We start from the raw sequence: 22,850 nt of genomic DNA, 5'->3' as shown, positions 1-22,850 counted from the left end.
GCTCTAATACTTTTTAACTAAAGCATAATCTTGAAATCACAAAGAGAGAGATGTTTTTCCTCAGTCTATAACGCATGAAGGAAAAAGGCTTTCTGAATACTATGTCAAAGTGAACTTGGAAAGAAAAGTCTGCTGGTCTCTGCCAGGAATCAAACCTAGTTCTCTTGCAATCTAAGCAAGAGGTCGTGAACTCAGAAAGAAAAGTCTTTCTTTCTGAGTTCACCTCGGCATAATATTCGGAAAAAGTGTCTTCCTTTGATGTATTGTAGACTGAGAAAAATCATTTCACTCTCTTTGGAAGGAAAATGTTGTTGTCTCTGCTATGAAAACTGTAATGAAGAGTAAATATTTTTATGATATTTGTAATATATAACAATTCTTCATAATTATAATAATTATTAATATACAGCGCCTTGATATAGCGATACTCTGTGAAGCAGGAAAAGGTATTGTTTTAGAGGGTTATCATCATTCGGCACCAAGTTTATGTTTATATTATTGTTGTTGCCTCTTCTGAATTTGCGTTGTTAGTATCACCATAAAAGGCATTAATTTGTGCCGAAAAATTCTAATTGATTAATTAATGGATAAAATTCAGTTAGCTGTTTCAAGCTGTAAAGTAGTTTACCAAAAAAACACTTTCATGCACCACAAAGAAAGTAGCTTTATGGCAACACTTTTGGGGATAGTGCAAAATATTGATGTTATTAGACACCCTTAAAAGAACAAAAACTAATAATATATTGATGGTGATTTTGAGTGAAATATAAAATAAATAAATAAATATAAATGGCTTTAGTAGTTTTGAAATATCCTCAATAAATATTGTTTTGGGGGATTTATCGGCTTAAAGGAGATATCGTGGTATCGAGAAGAATTTAACATTTCACTATACGTGATTCGAAACAAGATTTGAAAAGTATTATTGTGGATTGGAATTGTTGTATGGAGGTTTCACTGTGTTTTAAAATCCATCTCAATCAGGCACATACCTGGAAGCTACTTTTGTGGAAGGAGGGGGGGGGGGCACACAAGAAATCTCTTCCCCAGAGGAATTTTTAATCTTTGGAAAGCATTTTAAATTTAAAGAAGATTAAAACAGTATATAAAGGCATTTTCTTCCAACATTTTATTTAATTCACAGAGATGTTTCAATTTTTCCGTTGCCCCCCCCCCCCCTCTTCCTGCATTTGCCTATGAGCTTAAATATGAAAGGAAAAACGATAGGTACTTACGATTCTCATTTAAGGAGAGCGGATATACCAAAGTTTATGTCATCCAGAGGGAGTACGTGAGATATAAGTTTCTCCAGATCTATCTGTCCATTTATCACTTTATGGACAAGAACGGGCAGCCCTGTCTTTGTCTTGTATGCTGTACACAAATATAAAATAAAACAAAATTATCTTCAATGTGAAAGAGTTGTCAAGAATTGGGTGCTTGACCCAAGCACGAATCCAGAGGAGGCGATTGCCCCTCACAAGAGCCGAATAATATGGGGTAAATTTGTCTGTCCCTTAAAATACGGGATGATCCAATGCTCCTACACAATAAGTCACTTCTCCGACACACGCTTTGAATTCGTTTGCTTCCACTCCATCGAGGCTGGAGATATTAGCGCTCCATTTGCAGCTGAAGATACCTGCCTTCTGCTTCATTCACAACTGAAGACGCCTGCCTTCGCCCTTTTTGTGGTAAAGATATCTGCCTCAGCTTTATTCACAGCTGAAGATGTTTGCCTTCGCTCAGGTGCGGGTCTAGTCACGGCCGTCTTAAGAGCGTCATAGGTCCCGGGCCAAATGATTTTCCTGAGACCCTACACGGAGCCGTAACTAGGATTTTTGCCGCCCCCCACAACTTTAAGATCCGATAATTCTATTCCCTCCGCCCCTGCTCTAGTTCCGTCTCTGGCCCTACCCAGCAAATTTACATGCTTACTCTCAAAATTTTCAATCAGATCTCATTTCTATGAAGCCGCCTCTTCTCTTGAGGCCCGTTATTACAACTTTTTCCGGGGGGGGGGGCGAAAAACATATTCTCAATGTGTGTATGTATATATACACATACAGGGTGCTCTGTCAATGGGCCGACAAACTCAGAGGGTTGTTAATAGGTATCAAGAGGAACAAAAATTGCAATGAAACATGGTGTTGCAAACCACGTCGGGAGGGTGAAAATCGCGAAAAACACATGCAGGCTCTGATTCCAGAGGAGACGAAAGGTGGATGTCAGTTGATCGCTGAATGCGTTCGCTCACCATATCTGACGTAAGCAACGTTGCGAAACGCATGCGCTGGGGTAGGATCACGCACTGCGGACGACGTAAATTAGCTCTTTTGTGGTAGTAAGCACGTGTAGCAGTTGTCTGTTTCAATGAGTATCGTGATGGCTGACTACACGAACGAGGAATACGCTGATATGCATCTGATTTACGGTCGAGCAGATGACAATGGGTGCTTAGCACAGCGGATGTTCCAACAGCAATATCCGATGAGGCGTTGTCCGCACCATACTACCATCGCCACGATCGATCGACTACAGGAGACGGGAACCTTCCACCCAGCACGGATCGTAGACTACAATGACGCCAGTGGCCGTCACTTCCAATAAATCTTTTTGTAGTTATTGTACTTTTAGTCTTTCCAGCGTGACGTCGAAACCTGCATGCGTTTTTCGCGATTTTCACCCTCCCAAAGTAGTTTGCGACACCATGTTCCATTGCAATTTTTGTCCCCCTTGATACCTACTAACAACCCTCTTAGTTTGTCGGTCCATTAACAGAGCACCCTGTATATCTAGTGTGGTTTTTTTAAAGCCGGGGGACAGTAGCCCTCCCCCTGCCTCCTCACCCAAATGACGGGCCGTGCCGGGGTAGACCCATGCGTTAAGACGGTACTGGATCCAGTTGTGGAAACGATTGCCCCCCTCCTAAGAACCTAATAATATGGGGAAAATTTGTCTGCCCTGTAAAATACGTGATGATTCAAACAGCTTTACACAATTCGCCACTCGCGACACGGCCTGGCTTGACCCCGGGGGAGGGGGGGGGGGGCTTGAGTGGCACCTATGTCACTGTGTTCTACACAGTATAAGCTAACGTTTAAGAGTACAGTAAAACTTCGATTAACCGTCAGTTTCTGTTATCCATCATCGTCTAAAAAAATTAGAGGAAAAAGCAGCCTCAGGTTATAAGGTCCAAAAAGAGGGATCACTGCTATGGGGCCGTTCAAGTATTACGTAAGCAAATTTTTAGCCATTTTTGACCCCCCCCCCCCGTCCACAAAATTTCATCAGCTCTGCCCCCTGAATCCTAACTCATATTTTCATAAGGGGTGGTTGATGATGTAAGCATTATCCAAACCCTGCCCCTTCCCCCCTTGTCATCAAAAGTCAGCAAATCGGAACCCCCCCCCATCGATGATGACGTAATACTTGAACGGCCCCTATATAGTCTGTGCAAATGCCATCGGCAATCATAGATTACCCCTGCTTGTAATTGGTAAATCCAAAAAAACCCATGTACTTTCAAAAATTTAAATATGAACGCATTGCTTGTGAACTATTATGCCCAAAAAAAGGGCTTGAATATACCAAACAATTTTTTCAGAATGGTTGCAGAACGTTTTAGTGCCTCAAGTTAGAGTTCATATTATGGCCGAAAAGCAGTTGCTGCAGTAAGCACTGCTGTTAATGGGCAATGCCCATAGGCGGAGATAGACTTGGAAGTCTGGGGGCATGATGATGATGATGTCTATTCATATATACGTTAGATCAGTCGACTCCACCTTTGACGCTGGGGGGGGGGGGCAATGCCTCCCACGTGCCCCCCCTCCCGTATCTCCGGCCATGGCAATGCCGTGACACAACCCTTTTGTGAACTCAAAAGTGATGGCAAAATAACATGCCTCTTTCTTCCAACAAATACAACTCCACTTATACAGCCTATGGACCAGGGCATGAAATTATGAAGCGAAGTTACAGAAAAGCTTTTATCGAAGGCTTACTTTCTTTTCATCTGATGATGCCATGACTGTCAAAGAATTTTGCAGAGATACAACACATAAAGGACGCTATTTTCAATGTTTCCACTGCCTGGGCTGACCTTATACGTATTAAGTTTACGTAAGTAATACGTAATTAAGTTTATACGTAAGTAAGTTTATATTGATCGTTTTGTAAAAATAAATACAATTTGTATGTATTATTCACTTTTAAAGGATTTTATTTTCCATTTTTGTTCCAAGCCTGCAGTAAAATCGTCATTGTACATATGTATTAAGAGATTTCTGTTATTCGGTTATCCGTCACCGCCCTGGTCCGGACGGTGACGGTTAATCGATCGAAGTTTTACTGTAATTGGATATGCTTACGTGCAGATAATAGCCATACGTACATCCACAGAAAGTCCCTTTGAGTTGCCGACCATACAAGAGATCGTAGATTCCAACCTTCATTTTATCTCTGATATCTGTCAGGCCAATGATGATAGTTTGACCCCAGGCTGGATGACTGCAGCTGAAAGCCTCTTCCTACAGAGTTAAATCATCCCTTATAAATCGTCATATACATATACCCGTATTCGTAATTTCATCAATAAATATACAAGGTGTGCTCAAAAAGTTCGGTGAATGGTCCAATATTTAAAGAACAAGGTGGGTTAGAAACGTGCGTCCACGCATTCCCTTTGAGAGGCATGTAAAGAATCGTCCCCTAGTGTCAGAAGCACTAAGCACAGCGCAATGGAACGACGTGTAAACAAAGTTTTACTACAAAATGTGGAAGACTGTGATTAAGATATCAAATGCGGATGAAAGTGTACGGAACAGAAGCCGCGTGAGTAAAATATGTGTTTATGAGTGGTTCAAAAGCTCCCGTGCCCGAAAGGAAACTTTATGATGCTACATTCGGGTCAACCATTAAGCGGAACATCACAGATCATCGAACTAGTGCGACAGATACTTGCGGATGACCTGCGTTTGACTTTAATAATGATAGCGGATGAATTGGGGATTGGCAAGGCCCCCTGAGACTTCTTTTTGTTCCCTCCGGCTCAGAAAAGACCTAAGTATGAAAGACCTACACTTTATAGACGTACCGGACATCCAAGGAAAAGTAACATCGTTGCTTCGGGCGATTCCAAAGAAAGCTTTTGCTGAAAGTTTTCATCAGCTTTACAATCGTTGTCAAAGGTGTATTGTAGCTAATGGAGATTACTTTGAAGGCCAATAAAGGTATTTTGTTTGTATCTTGTGTTTCATTTATTTTCCGAGATCATTCATCGAATTTTTGAACGCACCTTGTATATACTGTTGTATAAGAATTACATATCGTGGCTCTAGATAGAGGCATAATTAATGTTATTCAACTGCACAAAAGCATATGATTCAAAATATTCAGTATACAGGATGAACGTGACATGTTCTGCCAAACGCAAGAGGGAGGGGATAGACGAGCCCAAGTGGAACATTAAACACCTACCGGCCCTATCTCGAACTGTTTTCGAGTTATGGTGGATAATCGATTGTATAAAAAAAAAATTGCGTAGTCTGAAAAGAAACCAAATTTGTGAGGTTTCTGAGACCTACATTCAAACTATGCACATTCTTGGAAAGAGCAGAAAACATTTTATGATGTGAAAACAATGCAATTTCATTTAGATATCTGGATTTGATGGCGAACTACAAACGCTGAAAGGTTGGCGAAGTTTAAAATCGAATTGTCTCCAAAATTTCTAATCGCCAATTACATAAAGATATTTTGATGAAAATGGTGTCACCTTATAGGATCCCTTTTAGCTGAAATCGGTCAAATTTGCCAAAAACTTTTCCATTGCACCAGCTTTTGAAAGACCCTACAATTAACCATATCGGTGATGTGGTTCAGGAGAAATTACAATACATCGCTGAAATCTGCGTTCGTCGAAGTAATTTTAGTAGGTTTTGGCGACAATTCGATTTTTCATTTCACCAATCTCTCAGCGCTTGAAGCTCGCCATTAAATACAGGTATCCTGTAGATAGAGGCAATGTCACTTCATAGGATTTTTCTGCAAAATCGAATTGTCGCCAAAATCTGTACCCGCCAATTCCGAATATTCGTCGGATATCTAATCCGACAAACGATTTCAGTGATGTATTGTGAAAAATAGGCTTTTGAAAAAATTTCTCTTGAATCACCAGAACACCAATATGGTTCATTTAGACTCTCGAAAGCTGGTGCAAAGGGTAATTTTTTGGTAATAATTGCAGCTATAAGGGTGTTTGCGGAATAGATGATTAAAAATTTTAGTGACAATACAGTTTTGAACTTCGCCAATCTTATATCGCTTGTAGCTCGCCATTAAATCTAGATATTTCGATGAAAATGGTGTCACCTTATAGACCTTTTTATCTTCTCTCGAAATATGTGCTTAATCTGCGTGTAAGTCTCTCAGAAACTTCACAAATTTCGATTTATTCAGACGACGTTTCTTTCTCCATAATCGATTATCCACCGTAACTCGAAAACAGTCCGAGATAGTGTTGGTAGGGTGTTTCATGTTCCACTTGGGCTCATCTATCACCCCCCCCCCCTCTTTCGTTTGGCAGAACGTGTCACGTTCACCCTGTATATTGGTTCCTACCATGGCTTCTATGTCTCCGACCGAAACGAAGCAGTAGTCGATGCCGGCTCCTTGGCTTAGGTCATTTAGGTGCTTCATTAAATCTATCTCGAGGATCTTAGGATTCACGACATCGGTACATCCGAATTCTAAAGCTGGTGAGAAGTGAAGGAATTTGTTATTAATTATACTGATTATATAAACAGAAGGTACAGTTCCGCCATTCATTTTCAGGTTTTCATCAGTTGACTCTGAGGAAAATAGCACGTAGTGCTATAACGTGTCCACTATACTTTTCAGAGGTTAGTATGGGACCATGAAAGTATATTTGAATGCCCCTTGAGCGATAATGGTGAATTACCCTGTTGGCGTTTGCCATCATCCGCCTTCAACATTGTAGCAATAAAGCCAAAGACTACTATAGAGATAATGTGTCCTAACTTTTATCTATAGCTAGGGCCAATACATTCTAGGGTTAGTCATTGGCGATTAGTGTGGCTGCTCTACTATTGACAATGGTAGTCATATGTTGGAGGCTGGAAGGTATATGTTGGAAGGCGGTCGAAGAAAGAACGACCAACCCCAATTCAAAAGAGCCACCTTTCTCGATCTTCCAATTCGTTTAGCCATACATTGGTAGAAGAACGCCAACAGTCGCAACATGAAGAGGTTTATGGGAGGAAATATTCGCCATGGAACATTGAGCCAAGCTGGGCCAGTGTGTAGCCAGCCCATTCCGCTGGTGCTTCATTGCAGCAGTGGGGTGGGGGGAAGGACAAATATTGGAAGGAAATATTTGCGATTGACCGTTGGGCCAGGCTGAATTAGCTTACCCGGAAAAAAGTGCTCCATCGCAGTTGGGGGCCCTTAGTGCTTCATAGAGTTTACAGGAAGAGGAGTTTCCTCTGAATCTCAGAGAAATTTAATTCATTCCTAGATGGAAAATGAAGTGGTGCCCTGATTAATAACATTCATTGACTATAAGAATCATATCCCATCCCCTAGGGGAAAAGGGACGATTCTCATTTGTTTTTTACAGCTATAAATCCACTGTTGAGGAGCCCTTGAAAAGTCTGGCCCTGGGTCTTGCCGAATATCCCAGACTAGAGTCCTTCTGCGAGATGTAGGGGGTATGATACGAATATATTTTCTAAATACGTATACTGTTTGAGATGACGAGCACTTGCCGGTCGGAAGTTTCCTAGGATTCGTGTCGATGCCTATGATCGTCTTCGCCTTGCTGTCCCTGCATCCCATAACCACGTTCAGACCGACTCCACCTAGGCCCCAAATCGCGCAGTTCGAGCCTGGTTCCACTTTGGCGCATTGCACTGCCGCTCCATATCCTGTTGGTATGCAGCAGCCAAGTAGGCATATTCGACTGGCGTAAACTCTCGGATCGATCTTGGCAGGAAAGAAAACAGTGTTATATCAGTTTTTTTTCCTCATCCCGAAACAATATTTCTTTCAAGCATCTGTACATAAACCAAGGGATTTGGTTTACCCCACCCCCACCCGTCAGCAAAATTTCGTCAGCAGCTTAGAATTTTTCATATCTTCAAAAAGGGGTGGTTGATGACTTAAGCAACCTTATATCTGGAACTTCATTTACATTCGTTAATTTTTGCGGCCGCTAGGGGCTCGTATATAGGCAGAGTTATTTTATGACCACTGTACAGAGCATACTGTGGAGAAATGTAATGAAATCCGTTTATACCTTAACGATTTTGTAATCCGGCACGACGGTGTACTCGCTGAACGTGCTGACGCCGAGAAACTGCGTGAGGTTTTCGTCGTTGCAAGTTATTCTGCGGTGTCTCTGATGACCATTTTCCTGGAAGTGAACCAATCACTAAAATTGTGATTATTGAATCGGCTGAGACACGTTTTCGACACACTGTAACGATAATTAGCTTTGGAACAGTCATAGGGGGTCATTCAAGTATTACGTCAGCATCGATGGGGGAAGGGGGTGGGTTTCGGGTTCCCTGACTTTTGATTTCAATGGGGAGGGGGTTTAAATGATGCTTATATACGTCATCAACCACCTTTTATAAAAAAATATGAAACATTCTTAATGACATCTTACTCGGTGCACCAAAAAAAGGAGAAAAACCTTCCGCTAGTTTGCGGGCAACTGAACTAGCATTCTCCCTATTGATAAGTCCTCTATAGAGCCACGTTAGTGATCTCTAAATATTTCGTGGATCCTTCAAGTGACCTGGAAAAGACGTCCGGGCCGCTCAAGTGCTCCATAATTATGCCGCGGATCACAAGTAATCTGGTAATGTGCCGTGGGTAACTTGAGTGATGTAGAACTGCACTGGGGCCGCTTAAGTGCTCTAAAACTGAGCCACGTGTCACTCAAGGGATTTCTAAATGTATCACGGACCGCTTGAGTGATTTGTGAATGAGCCACGGGCTGCTTAAATACTCTGAAATAAAATAGTGCCACGGGTCACTTAAGCGATCTGTAAATGTGCCGCTTAGTTCGTTTTTACAAAATTAGATTTGTGGTGTCGGGCCACATCAGATAACCACGAAGGTTTAGCATATATGGGTGGGTAGCAATGAATTTCTTAGAAAAAAAAGTTCAGTTCTTAGCCTTCAAATAGCATTGAAATTAACAGAAATTAATTACAATAACATATAAAAGGTTTTCTTCTGAAATTTTAATTTTTCTTAAAAACATTTTTCATAAAATTTTTTTTTTTGTTTTCTGGTGAAGGGGGGGGGGGCACGAGTCTTCTATGCCAACACATTTCTAAAGCAGATTTAGAAGGTGTTTGCCCTTCTCCCGCGTAGGCCTCTAATCACAATATGCGTTAGGAGAGTGGGAGCAGAGCTGACGAAATTTTGCTGAATGTGAGGGGGAGGAGGGCCAGAGTTTTGCTGACGTAATACTCTCTTGAACGGCTCCATATCTCTTACCAATTCCCGTCGGCAAAGGTTCGTTTTCGGACTCTTGCAGTAATCGCATTCACCGCAGTTACCTTGAAACAACGGCACAACGAGATCACCTGGTCAAAGAAGTGTTCAATTAACCCATGTTATTTAATTGACCTGAAAAGTACAAGGTGCGTGTGTTTCTTCTCTTCTGATATTTACTTTAAGAATAATCACTGTATGGAATTAATGCACAACTGACTATACTTGATTCAAAAAACAGATCTGCTACTGTTGAACGGCATACATAACACGAAAACTCAAGCATTTGCCATTTTCAAAATATGGAATACAGATGTCAGAGCATTAGCAAGAACACAACATAAATGCGTTAGCGCCACGAATACACTCACAACACGTTCCTACACGTAACCGGTTCGTTAGAAATTCCGCAGAGGAATGTGAATGTGTACGGGCCGCACGTACGATGTAATAATAACAATAATAGCCTGTATGAGTTGTATTATTGCTCGCAAACAGTCCTCAGAAAATTTCTAACGAATCGGTGCATGCCGGAAAGTGTTGTTTACACTGATGGCGTCCACGTTTTAGGGTAATTAATTTCACGAAGAAAATGAAAATTCGTACCCGGAAACAAGTCCTTGACCTTTTTACCGGCACTCTCGACGACACCAGCTCCTTCATGTCCGAGGACACACGGGAAGGGGTAATGCGGATCGCATCCCTGAAGGAAATGGACGTCCGTGTGGCATATGCCCGATGAAGTCATCTGTGAGGTAATATGACCCTAGTTAATTAATTACGTTGATTTTCGGTGAAGACCAGCGTCGTAACGTATCAGTGAACATTTATAAAAAAAATCTCGAACAATTGGCTTTTAGGCGGCTTTTCACGGGTTTACGGAATTCCTCTCTGTCCTATTCCCAGGTCAGTATTTAAGGGTTTCTTACATCCAATTGTCGATATACAGTGGTGTAGCGATTTTCAACCGGTGAACCGCGGAGCCCTTGGGGCTTCATGTGCACTTCCCAGAGGCTCCACAGCCACTCGAGGAAAATGAAGTGAATCAATAAATTTGATAAATTAAATTGTTAATAAATTTAATAAATTAAAATTACTTAGAAGAAAGGTTACATAAATTCTTCCATATTTATCAGACTTTCCACCTTTATTTGGGAATTATGCATAATCGCCGGTAAAAAAGTGGTAAATGTAGTGAAATTTAATTGAGGTTTTTTCATATCGAGATGTAAATGGTAATTATGCATAACCACCGGTGTATCACTTTCACAGTAACACACATAAACATTTTAACATTAGGAATCAATTGGGACCGAAGTGAAACGTCGTATATAAACGTGGTCCTGCTGTGTATCATGCCCGTAACCCCATTAGCGACAAAAGTTTTGGTCCCAGTGGGGTGTCCGTTATCGAGAGGTTCTAGTGTAGTTAATAACCCTTAAATGCAGGGGTACACAACCTTTTCGTTCCGCGGGCCAGATATGCGATATTGCTACAGCTCGCAGGCCAGAAACAGGTGCATTGGTGTACGCAAAATTCGAATTTTTTGGGAGAAAATGTTAGAAAAAAAAAAAAAATCCCATTTAAAACATGACAAATATGTTGAATGAATAGTCATGTTTATAGTCATAATTATCACAATATAATTTATAAAGTTAAGAAAATAATTTTAGTCTTTGATTTTGGAAAATAATTATTCGAGTAAGCGTCGTTGAAAGTAAAGGTCGTTTCTATGAAAAAGTCAGGATAGGTAATTATGGGAATATCTGGAGATATGGGTCATATATCGTCACTCTAGCCCGGATGTCCATAATTACGGGAATGTGGAATGTTCCGTAAAATACGGGAGCACTGGAAATAAATGAAATGAATACTAAATGTAAGTTACCGAATTGGTTTCAGCGAAATATTCCGAGGATATATTCATATTAGTGATCAGGGAAAACGATTCCCAACGAGGGTATCGCGGCATTTTTAGGTACCTACTGGTCTGGATAGGGTTACCATAATAAGGCAGTTCATCCCAGAGTGTGCGTCGCGGCTCCTAACGGCGTTGCAGCCAGGTGGAAATATAGAGCTGCGTGCGTGCCTATTTATGTTTTGAAGTGGTTCTTTTAAGAATGCACACGGTATTTACTAAACTATTCTGGGGAGCCACAGACATTGACGTTTTTAAAAGGGAGGGGGGGGGGGGCTCAGCGGGCTATCGCTCAGGGCGACAAATTTGAGGAATGAGCCGCCAAGAAAACTAGTAGAATGAGAGAGAAGAGCGGTGAAATTTTTATAACCCTCAATATACGTATAACTCACCTCGTATAACTCACCTCTTCCCAGACAGCAAGGGACTATAGGACAGAGAGTGACGTAAAGCAAAGCTGTTTGACCTTTTGGAGAGTGCGGCCCACTTGAGTGATCTGGTACAGTGCCCCAGATCACTTAAGTGATGCGTCAATGTGCCGTGGATCACTTATGTGATTTGGAAATGTGCAACGGGCTGCTCAAGAAATCTTTAAATATGCTGCGAGTCACTTGAGTGATCTTTAAGTGTGTCGCGAGCACTTGAGGTATTTGAAATTGTGCCGCGGACCACTTAAGTGATCTGAAAGGCATCGCGAATAACTTAATTGAAGTAAGAGTGAGTGTACCGCGTGCCGCTTGAGTGATTTGTTATACTATCCCAGGTCACCTAAGTGATGTGTAAATGTGCCGCGGATCACTTAGGTGAACTATAAATATTCCGCGTGCTCCTTAAGTCTGGAACTGTGTCGCGGGCCACTTAAGTGATCTGGTACAGCGCCCCAGGTCACGAGAGTGATCTGTAAATGCACCACAGGTCACTCAAGTAATCTGATAATGTGCCGCTTAGTTTTTACAAAATTAAGATTGAGGTCGCGGGCCACATCAGATAACACTGAGGGCCACAATTGGCCCGTAGGATCTGGATTGAGCACATATAACCTAGAGAATTTGTAAGCACGTGAGTGAGCAAAAGAGTGACTTGGAGCGTGAGCAAGCATGTGAATGACCAAAGGAGTGGCGCTAGGGACTAGGTCAGTGAGTTGACCTAGAGCGTGTGAAAATATGCGAGTGACCTAGAGCGTATGAAAATATGCGAGTGACCTAGAGCGTGTGAAAGTATGTGTGTGATGAAAACAGTGTGCAAAGATATGAGTGACTAAAAGAGTGAGTTTAACACAGGTGTACTTGTGAGAGTGGGGGAAAGGGGAGGCTAAGCGGGTTATAGCACAGGGTGGCGAATTCGAGGAAAGAGTGGTCAAGAGAATTGGGAAAATGGCGAGAAAATTCGTGCATACCACGGGCAGCAAAAACCATAAATGCGCCTCTGGCCGCAGATAAACCACGAATAGGAGCGAAGTGAGCCACGAGCGCCAAAAAAATTTGTGAACCACTGCATAAGGTGCTCGAAATTCTAATCATTCCCAAGGTTATTGTGAGAATTCGGGAAAAAAATTTCGGAATTCCTCTGGTCTAGACGCTTGTTACAGCAGTCAATGTATATTAATTAAAATATTCACATCTCCGGGGAGATTCACCTGCGATTCAGATCACGTTTTCCCCCTCAAGTTCAACGACGTGTCTTATCGGTGAGAAGAATGTCCAGTCCAGACGAGAAAAAAGGGTGGTTTGACCGTTACCAAAGTTACCGAAAATATAAAAAAAAAGAGAAAGAGGGGAAAAACCTTACTTTGACACGAACTTCATTTTCTTCTGGTGGCGCTACTTCCACAGTTTCGATGGTCAACGGTTCCTTGGGGCCCCACGCGATGGCCGCACGACACTTTATGGTCTGAATGTAATAAAATAAAATGAGTAATCACATTTTCCCTGGCGGGATTCGTTTTATATTCACGAGGTTAGCATTCAGATAATCGAATTCCCGTCTCTTTCCTACGCGTGGAATTTTTAATCAAGTAAATTTCGTTTGGATACTATGTAATGGATTTGATTCCTGTGCGTTCTGTTTAGCGGAAATATCAAGTATGGAGTGATTCAAGTATTACGTCAGCATCGATAGGGGGTTTCGGGTTTTGATGACGGGGGTTGGGGGGGCCCCGGGGTTGAATGGGTTGAATGATGCTTACGTCATCAGCCGCCCTTTATAAAAAATATGAAATACAGTCGAATCCCGTTTTAACGGATACCGTTATAGCGAAAATCTCGTTTTAACGAACACGTTTCCAATTCCCCCAAATAAGTTTATATAGAAACAATGCAAATGGGAATTCATTTATAACGAAATTTTTCGTTGTAACGAAGTGATTGCTCCGGTCTCTTGGAGTTCGTTGTAACGGGATTCGACTGTATTCTTAATGGCATCTTTCACGGTGCGCCAAAAACGGGAAAAACCTTTCGCTTGTTTTTTCGGGCATTTCAACTAACATTCTTCCTATTGATGAGTCCTCTATAGCAGTGTTTCTGAACCGCCGGGCCGCGGTCTGATACCGGGCCGTGTGAGTGATTCATTTTTTAATTCTTAGTGATTTATTTCCCATTAGTCGTGTTTTAAGGAAGACCGGGTTTTCCACTCGGAAAAAAATACTCAACCGGACCTCGGGCTTACGAAGGTTGAGAACCTCTGTTCTATAGAACCACTTCAGTGATCTCTAAATGTTCCGCTGATCCTTCGAGTGAGCTGGAAATGTGTCCGGGTCGCTTAAAGTGCTGTGTCGTGCGTCACTCAAATGATCTGTAACTATGCCGTTGATCACTTCAACAATCTGGGAATGTCCCGCGGGTAACTTGAGTGATGTAGAAATGCACTGCGTTTGAATGACACTTGCGTCATCAACCCCACCCTTTACACAAAATTTTCTTAATGGCATCTTATTCGGTACTCCAAAAACGAGAAAACCTTTCGCCAGTTTGTGGGCACCTGAACTAAAATTCTACCTGTTCATAAGTCCCCCTAAGCTTTAGTGATCTCTAAATGTTCCGCGGATCATTCAAGTGAGCTGGAAATGTGTCCGGGACGCTTAAGTGCTCTGGATCTGTGCCGCGCGTCACTCAAGTGATCCGTAATTATGCCGCGGATCACTTAAGTAATCTGGGAATGTGCACTCGAGTGATGTAGAACTGCAATGGGGGCCGCTTAAGTGCTCTAAACCTGTGCCGTATGCCACTCCAGGGATCTCTCTCTAAATGTGCCACAGACCGTTCAAGTGTTCTGGAACTATACCGCGGGTCAATTAAGTGATCTGTGAATAAGCCACGGGCTGCTTAAATGCTTTGGAATTGTGCCACGGATCACTTAAGCGATCTGTAAGTGCACCCAGTTGGGGGCGGTAGAAGTTTTGGGTTTTGTATAGGATCCTACGGGTTGGCTTGAGTTGGGGGCGATGAGAAGAGAAAATTTTTGAAGTGGGGGGCGATGGAACAAGAAGTTTGGGAAACAATGACTTAGAGGGTTGGTAGCAATGAATTTCTTAAAAAGAAATTTTGAGTTCTTAGCCTTCAAATAGCATTAAATTAACACAGAAATTGGTTATAATTACATGTGAAGGTATTTTCTTCGGAAATTTTAGTTTTTTAAATATTTTTTGCATAAAAAATAAATTTTTTATCGTCTGGGGGAATGAAATGGAAATGAGCCCTCCCCCATGCCCCCCCCCCATTCGCGTACGTCTCTGATCCCAATATGACTTAAGAGGTGGGGGGGGGGGGCAGAGCTGACGAAATTTTGTTGACGGGAGGGGGGGGGGTGTCAGAGTTTTTCCGAGTTTTGCCGACAGAAGAGAGGGGATCAAAAATGGTTAACAATCTGCTGACGTAATACTTGAACGGCAAACTAGGTAAAAAGTGTCTATAGACTCGTACTTACCTCTCCAGAGAGAGTTGAAATCATTTTTTCGCACGCGGCCTGTGGAAATTAAATGAAATTTCTTACGCGAGAAAAGAAAATGACAATACAGTCGAACCCCGTTATAACGAACGCCAAGAGACCGGAGGAATCACTTCGCTAAAACGAAATTTCGTTATCAAGGAATTCCAGGTTACCTAGCATTGTTCCTATGTAAACTTATTTGGAGGATTAGAAAAGTGTTCGTTAAAACGAGATTTTCGGTATAACGGTATTCGTTAAAACGGGATTCGACTGTAATAATAATTTACAGGGTGATCATAAAATACAGCTATCGGGTTAGAGCACAAGCTGGCCTATGGGGGCAATGAGCAGGCCGATAGGCTGGCCAAACAAGCAACTAAAACGGGGAACAAAGAAACAGCAATACTCCTACCGCAACCATCAGCTAAGGCAGCCACCTGGAAAAACCTTTTGCTCGAATGGCAAAATGAATGGGATAATGAAGAAGCATCGGGTAGGAAAGTTCATCGCATATAGCTAAAACGGTGAGGGCAAAAAGCCCGAACTGGAAAAGAGAGGTCATAATGTTACTTTACAGGGACATGGTGCTTTTCCAGAGCACCTCCACCGCTTTGAAATCCTCAAAAGCCTTGACCGTAGGTGCGGAGAAATCGGAAACGAGTTGCATTACGACACCAAAATGTCCGTCAGACCAAACGCGACCCAGGCTCTGTCCTTCCCGGGATATAAGCCTTTTACCCGTGTGGACAACACCAAAATGTCCAGCAACTGCACCATACCACCAACATGCTCCAGCAATTAGAAATATTGACAATTGGAGGAGACAGATACCAGAAAGGCAAACTCTAATAATGAAAACCACAAACTTGGTGGAATTTACGGAAGCGAATCCAAATCCGTGGTACGAAGGGACCCGTCGACCATAACAGTCAAAACCAAGCACTATCACGATAAGCCCCCCGAAGAACCTCGCGAATCAGATGATTGGTTCTTTCATATGTTGAGGTGTCTGAGGACGAGGGGCCTCTTGAGTGAATGATGCTTCAGTTTAGGAATTAGTCGTTGCAGCCAGTGCTGTCTTAACGCATGGGGCCCACCCGGGCACATCCCGGAGGTCCCCGAGAGAAGAGGGGCCTCACGAAAATGAGATCCGGTTGAAATTTTTTAGAATTCTTAAGGTAGGGACTCACAAATGCCACTTGGCCCGGGGGCCCACGATGCTCTTAAGACGTCCCTGGCTGCAGCGCTGTCTCGTCCCTTGTCAAATTTGCTTCCCTCTCGATGGTAAATTCTATTTCTATGTGTATATATGTATGGCTTTTTTGTACTTTTCCCCCTCTTTTGTGTTTTCTCAATTTATGCTAGATGTTTTAAGCATTATATATATATATAAATTTATGAAAATCATTTGATTATGTACAGGGTGGCAAAAAGTCCGTAAAAAACTTTAAAAATTCATAAAAACCGGAAAAATAAACGAAATGAAAAACGGTTTGCAGGGTTAGCATAGCTAGGTCACGGGAATTTTTTTAAGCCGGGGGTGGGGGAACAGCCGATAGGTGACGCTGACGTACACAAGTCAAAGAAAAGATACGCAAATAACGAACTGAATGCCTCCAAATCGTTTATTACAGCAGTATGTGTTCCATATGACCACCACCACCACAGGGTATAACACATTGCAGGCGAGTCACAAATCCAGCAACGGCAGAACAGGTCCGGATGTATACATGGCAATGGTGAACTGATTGTGGATTAGGAGCGCAAGTTCTTATAACCGTCTCATTTGCATATTTCCACCGAAGTCACTCGTATCAGCGCGACCCATCGGCCGTCTTTTGAGTTATTTTTTTCCTTTCTTCAAAAAATTCCCGTGACCTAGCAATGCTAACCCTGCAAACCGTTTTATATTTCGGTTATTTTTCAGGTTTTTATTCATTTTTAAAGTTTCAACGGACTTTTTGCCCACCCTGTATAATAAAGTGTTCTCCGACACGGTCCCGCCCCTTCACAGGGGCAATGGCTAAAATTGGCTAAAACCGATAGAGCCTAGGCAGTGCTCGGTTTGAAAGAAAAAGAAAAAAAAAAGAGAAGAAGCTATATAATAGTAGTAGTACTGGTGTTGACATCCGTCTTCGATATTTAGAAATGAAAGAGGCGGAAGGGGGGGGGGCTCCGCGACATAAAAAAAGATGGTAAACACTGGCATAAACAATGACCGCACTGCATTTACTTCACGCAGGGGATTTTCAGCTGGTATATTACTCAATTTTTTGACTGTCCAACGTATGCATAATCTTTCTATGCATTCTACCTAAGCTAAGACCACACTCGTGTCGAGCCTGGCCCAATGCGTCCCAAGATTGCCCATGGGCAAATAATGTGGCTGCAATGATCGTCAAATGCTGGATGCTGAAAAGTATTGCAAGGCTGGTTGAAAAGAATCAACAAGACCTTCCAGCTCCCACCCCAAGTCAAAAGGAGGCCACCTCTCTTTCCGATCTTCCAATCTTTTTTGACCACACATTGGTTGAAAAAGCCAACAGTCACAACACCCATGAACGTACTGAGAGCATTGGAGTACGCAAAAGGGGGGGGGGGGAGTGGGTTGGGGTTCTAACCCCCCTCCCTCAAGGCCGAGATTATAGCATTATTTCTCAGGAAAAAACGTAACCCCCCCCCCCCCCTTGAGAAAATTCTGCGTACGCCTATGACTGAGAGCGTTCTGGAAGCAAAATATCTTCCAAGGAAAATTGAGCCGGGCTGGGCCAGTGTCTAAAAAGCCTATGCTGCTGGTGCTTCATTCCAGCAGGATGGGGGGGGGGGGAGAGAGAGAGCCAAACATTTGAGGTAAATAGTGTCCGGAAAATTCACCGACCAACAATTCAACTAATAGAAAATTCATCGTTGGGAAAATTCACCGACATCAGTTCGAGTGAATAACCGAGGGAGTGAGTGAATATTATATATTATACGCGAGTGAATGAGTGAGTGAGTGAATACGCGAGGAATGAGCGATTCAGTGAGTGAATGAACGAGTGAATAAATATGACATGAATGTCGCTCTTCACTTGTTAATACAAGATATACGGAAGACTGGATGTTGTGAAGATAGGGAATAGATTAGTGAATAAATGATCGTGTGAGAATAAGTGAACGAGTGAGTGAATGAATAAAACCGGCTTGTCACTAGAGCTCGCTCTCGCTAACTCACTCACAAGGTCACTCAATCAAGCACAAGGTAGCTCATTCTATCACTCACTCACGGGGTTGCTCCCTCTGTCACTCACTCACTAGGCCACTCACTCACTTTATACGCCACTCGCTCAATGTCACCCAATCACTCTCTCAGTAGTAGGTTGTGTCAACACCAGCTTTAGTCCACTAAAGCTGGTGTTAGTTGCGCACCTATATAGCGTAAAATTAAGGGATCTTCTCTCACCAGTATCTCATCTTCCTGTAAATTCTCATGTATCCAATTTCGAAGCTGTTCATCTTAGTCTTTAGTCAGTTTTTGTATTTTAATAGCGTTCCTCGGTGTTTTAAAATATTACCTTTAAAACTTTTTTGTCATTACCTGACGAAGATTTCTGCTAACGAACGTGATGCCGGAATGAATCGTCTTCGTTAGCCGAGGTATCACTGTATTCGCCAAGGGACATTGGACCAGGCTGGACATGAGTGCGGCCCTTGCTTTAAAAGAACCCACACGACCAAGCAATAAGAGATGAAAATGACTTTACTTGTTGCGGTCGATGCCGAAGAAGACTCCTTTGGAAGATACCATTTTGTTTCGGCGAAGGACGAGGAGCAAAAATCGACGAGAAACCTCTGGCCAAAGCCGATGAAGTAGTAATCAATCTCCGTAGTCCTAGGATCCCGGCCATGGATCCTCTGTCTAAGAATTCATAAATAACGGAATTTCTTCTTCATTAAAATGCATTTTAAAGCCATAACAAGACTAAATTGATCAACTTTAGAAATGCTACTTGACGCATAATTTTTCAATCTTTCTCGGATGAGCTAAGAAGGCATTCGATCAGCCGGCAATAAACCAATAGGTATAAGCATATATAGGTATAATCTAAGCCCTGTTAGAGTATAGTTCCCCCCCCCCCCCCCGTATTCGCGGAGATTACGTTCCGGGGGTGCCCGCGAATACGGGAAATTCGCGAATAACCGAAATCATGGGGTTTTTTTTTGTTTATCTCGTTTATTGAACATCATGAGAAGAGCAGGGTGACACAGAGGTATATTGACAAAATCACGACCCTGTCTTCCTTATTTCACGCACTGTGGCGTGAGGATGGATTGCATTTTTGCCCGGAATGCAAGAGGGCCCGGTTTCAAGTCCCGGCGGAGACCAGGTGACTTTTCTTTCCGAGTTCGACTCGGCATAAAATCTAGAAAATATTTGTTTTCCTGATGCAGGGTAACTTATGAAGCATTTTTTTCAAATTTGAATCACACCTCTATGACGGTTGGCTGATGATATTGAGACCGCATTAGCACACTTACAGGACACTTTGCATATGAAAACTAAAAAAGATAAGAAAAAGTTATATTCGAAGGTATTGGGAGAAAACTTACTGACCGATGATCGCCGTTGTCTTGTCTAATTGTGGACCGAATGTGTGTGTGCAATAAATAACGAGAGTCTTAGAAATGACACAACTTACTACAGCTTTTTAATAAACTCCATCGTCGCGTTCCTTAAACTGAACTCGAAGAGAATTGTTTTCGGAGAGTTTTGTGTCCGGGTTCCTGCCATCAAACTCGGTAAGAATCAATAAAGGCTCAATTACATTGGGCGAGTTTACTAGCTACTCGCTGCTACTAAACTCGCTCTGTGTAACAGGGCCGCAACTAGATGCATGGTCAGCCGGGACAAGCGCGCATTTTGGCGCCCCCTCATATAGTTGAAGGAGATGTTAAAGAGTGAAATTTGCGTCTTCTCTAGTCCGGTGCCCGGGACACCAGACCCACCTGCACCCCCCTCCCTAGTTGCAGCCCTGCTGTGTAACAACGTTAGCAAGTAAAATCGCCGCTCGCTCTGCTAGTACGAGGAAAGTTGAAGGGTAGGTTACTTTTTTCTCGCTGAAGTTAATAAATATATATAATAATATATAATCGTGAGAAATATTTTCACACGAATTTATTCCAGCCTACATGATTAGTGCAAAACTTGGTTATTTTTTCAGATGGATTTTCATTCTGGGACGTATTTATAAGTTCAGGGTCCATATATATTCTCGGGGCTCCTTTTAGCAGACGGATTTCAAGCCCTCGCCACCCTAAGCAATACTGACTTTTCCACCCCTTTGAGATACTCTTATATTTTGTTTAATTTTTTCCCGAAAAATCACGTCCCTCCCACCCGTTAGCTCTCAATTTTAAGAATGAAAGATATCTATTTATTCTAAATGTGTGGTTTTGTGTGAATATTGTTTTCATACACTTCATACACATACTCATAACGTAAATAAAATGCGGCAAAATTTTTGAATTGTGATTATTAGACTGCATTCATGACAATTTGTAACTGTGATAGATTTCATTCAACAAGCTTATTGCGTTAATCAAGTTAATTGCGTTTTTCAGAATTACAATCAAACGCTGTGATGCAACACGTGAATCTTCAAAATGTTTTGAATTAGAACTGGGGGAAAAAATCTCATCTCAAAATTGTTAGAGATACTTTATTAATTTAAACGGGGCAAATCAAATGAACACAGACGTTGTGCAACTTGATCAAAGTGAAAATATTTTTATTTTTATGTATAACAATATCGCGTAAAAATTTGAAAAGTGCGTAAAGTTAATAGAGTTACACCAGCTTCAAACACTTCAAGTTATACGTTTGGTGCCCGTTCGGTGAATTCGGCAGGATTATGAAGTGCCGTAATCAATTTAGATCATTATAACTCCATAATTATTGGTTAAATAAAAAAAAAACCTGAAATTTTTTTCCCATATCAGATTTTCCAGAAGGGGACTCACGTGGGCAATTATTGGTCGGTCGATAGAGTATCCACTCTGCATTATTCAATCTCGTGCATTTGTACACACAGTGTAACATTCAACCATATCGTATTCCAACAGCACCTCCTAGAGATATAAGGCCTCTGCACTGTTTGCCATAAACGTCATTCAGACTACCTAGCATTTTTGCCACATTTTGAAACACAGCATCCTATTTCGGTTCTTCTTATTTTGGCGTAGAATCTTCCTGATTGGCTCACAAATACCTCATAGCGATCGGATGTGGGGCATAAAAATCGCCAATTCTGAGCTCGATCACTTCTTTTCCTCGCAACGATGATACTGGCTCGAGCAGGGAATTTTTTTCCCTGAACATTCTGAGGGAAAATGGATTACTTACTGACGTCACAAACAGAGTGCAGAGGCCTTCTATCTCCAGGAGGTGCTGATTTCAACCCAATAATGTATTTTAAAAATTACTTTACAGGGCAGAAATAAAATTCTCTGATGGGCTAGACTAGCCCGTGGGACGGAGAAAGATGCGCCTATGGTCCATAATTATATATTTCAAAAAGACAAAGACTCAAACTTCGCTCATTTTTGTACAAAATGATGTCTTTCATGCATGTCTTTGAAAGTCTAAAACGTGTAAACTGCTGTTCAATGTTTATGTATAAGAAATTACAGCGTTTAATAAATCGAAAACATCATCATTGAATTCCATTTTATCAAATGTTTATTTTATTCCTTAATTAATTCTTCAATTAGAAGTTTACGTGTATGGCGATCTAACATATGGCCTTCCCTTATTTTATTTATCTATATTTTGTTCAAATCCTGAAACCTGTTCTAATAATAAAAAAAACCATTATCTCTCTCGATGGCACAAATCTAAAATAATCGCAATAAATGTGCAAACTTGACTCGAAACTGTATGAACTCAACTTTACAGACATTAATGACCAACATTAAATCGCCGACAAATGTCACACGAGAAGCTGACGCTTCCTTGATGATTTTTTTGTGAAAAGTTAGTAAAATGGGACTATTGCTCTCAAGGGACATTGAAATATTCTCGCTTCTGATATCATTACATCGAAAAATATATAGGTCATAACGCGGAACGTTTTTCTATTAACTCTGATAGAGAGAAAATTCTCAGAGAGAACCGAGTTTTTCATTTATCTACTTTTTCCAAGGACTGAAATGAGTGGAAAATCGATGATCACCGATGACCAAACCCTAACTTTCTGGGAATCGTGCTCGCTGGAGTTTTTGTGTTTTTCTGTAAATTTACAAGTGTGGGAAAATTACTGTTCATCATCATGCGTTTTGCTTATCTTGATTAATTATCCAGAGGTTGTTTCGTGATGTTTGTGCGTCCTAATTAACTTATACGTGGGTATTCGTCATCTAGACCAGTGACTCTCAACCTGGGGCCGTATAGCCGCCTTGCGATAATTTGGTATTATAGGGAAAGGGCGGAGGGCACGGGTGA

At 41.8% G+C, this 22,850-nt stretch overlaps 1 protein-coding gene across 1 annotated transcript; it reads right to left on the bottom strand.

The window, feature by feature from the left end:
* Positions 1-1,240: 1,240 nt before the first annotated feature.
* Positions 1,241-10,276, bottom strand: LOC149068859 (alcohol dehydrogenase class-3-like). Its single transcript, XM_089251227.1, has 7 exons — positions 10,135-10,276; positions 9,532-9,620; positions 8,318-8,434; positions 7,788-8,004; positions 6,622-6,755; positions 4,394-4,529; positions 1,241-1,374 (listed from the first exon to the last, which is right to left on the bottom strand). The coding sequence occupies exons 1-7, from the start codon at positions 10,274-10,276 to the stop codon at positions 1,241-1,243; spliced, it is 969 nt and encodes a 322-aa protein (XP_089107353.1).
* Between the last annotated feature and the right edge of the window lie 12,574 nt (positions 10,277-22,850).

This window comes from Pholcus phalangioides, unplaced genomic scaffold (genome assembly GCF_987345545.1).
Source record: "Pholcus phalangioides strain wild (caught in Gottingen) unplaced genomic scaffold, Ppha-v1.0 ptg000024l_1, whole genome shotgun sequence".
Classification (NCBI taxonomy): Eukaryota; Metazoa; Arthropoda; class Arachnida; order Araneae; family Pholcidae; genus Pholcus; species Pholcus phalangioides.
The sequence above is the reverse complement of the archived record's forward strand: the minus strand, read 5'-3'. Positions and strand labels throughout refer to the sequence as shown.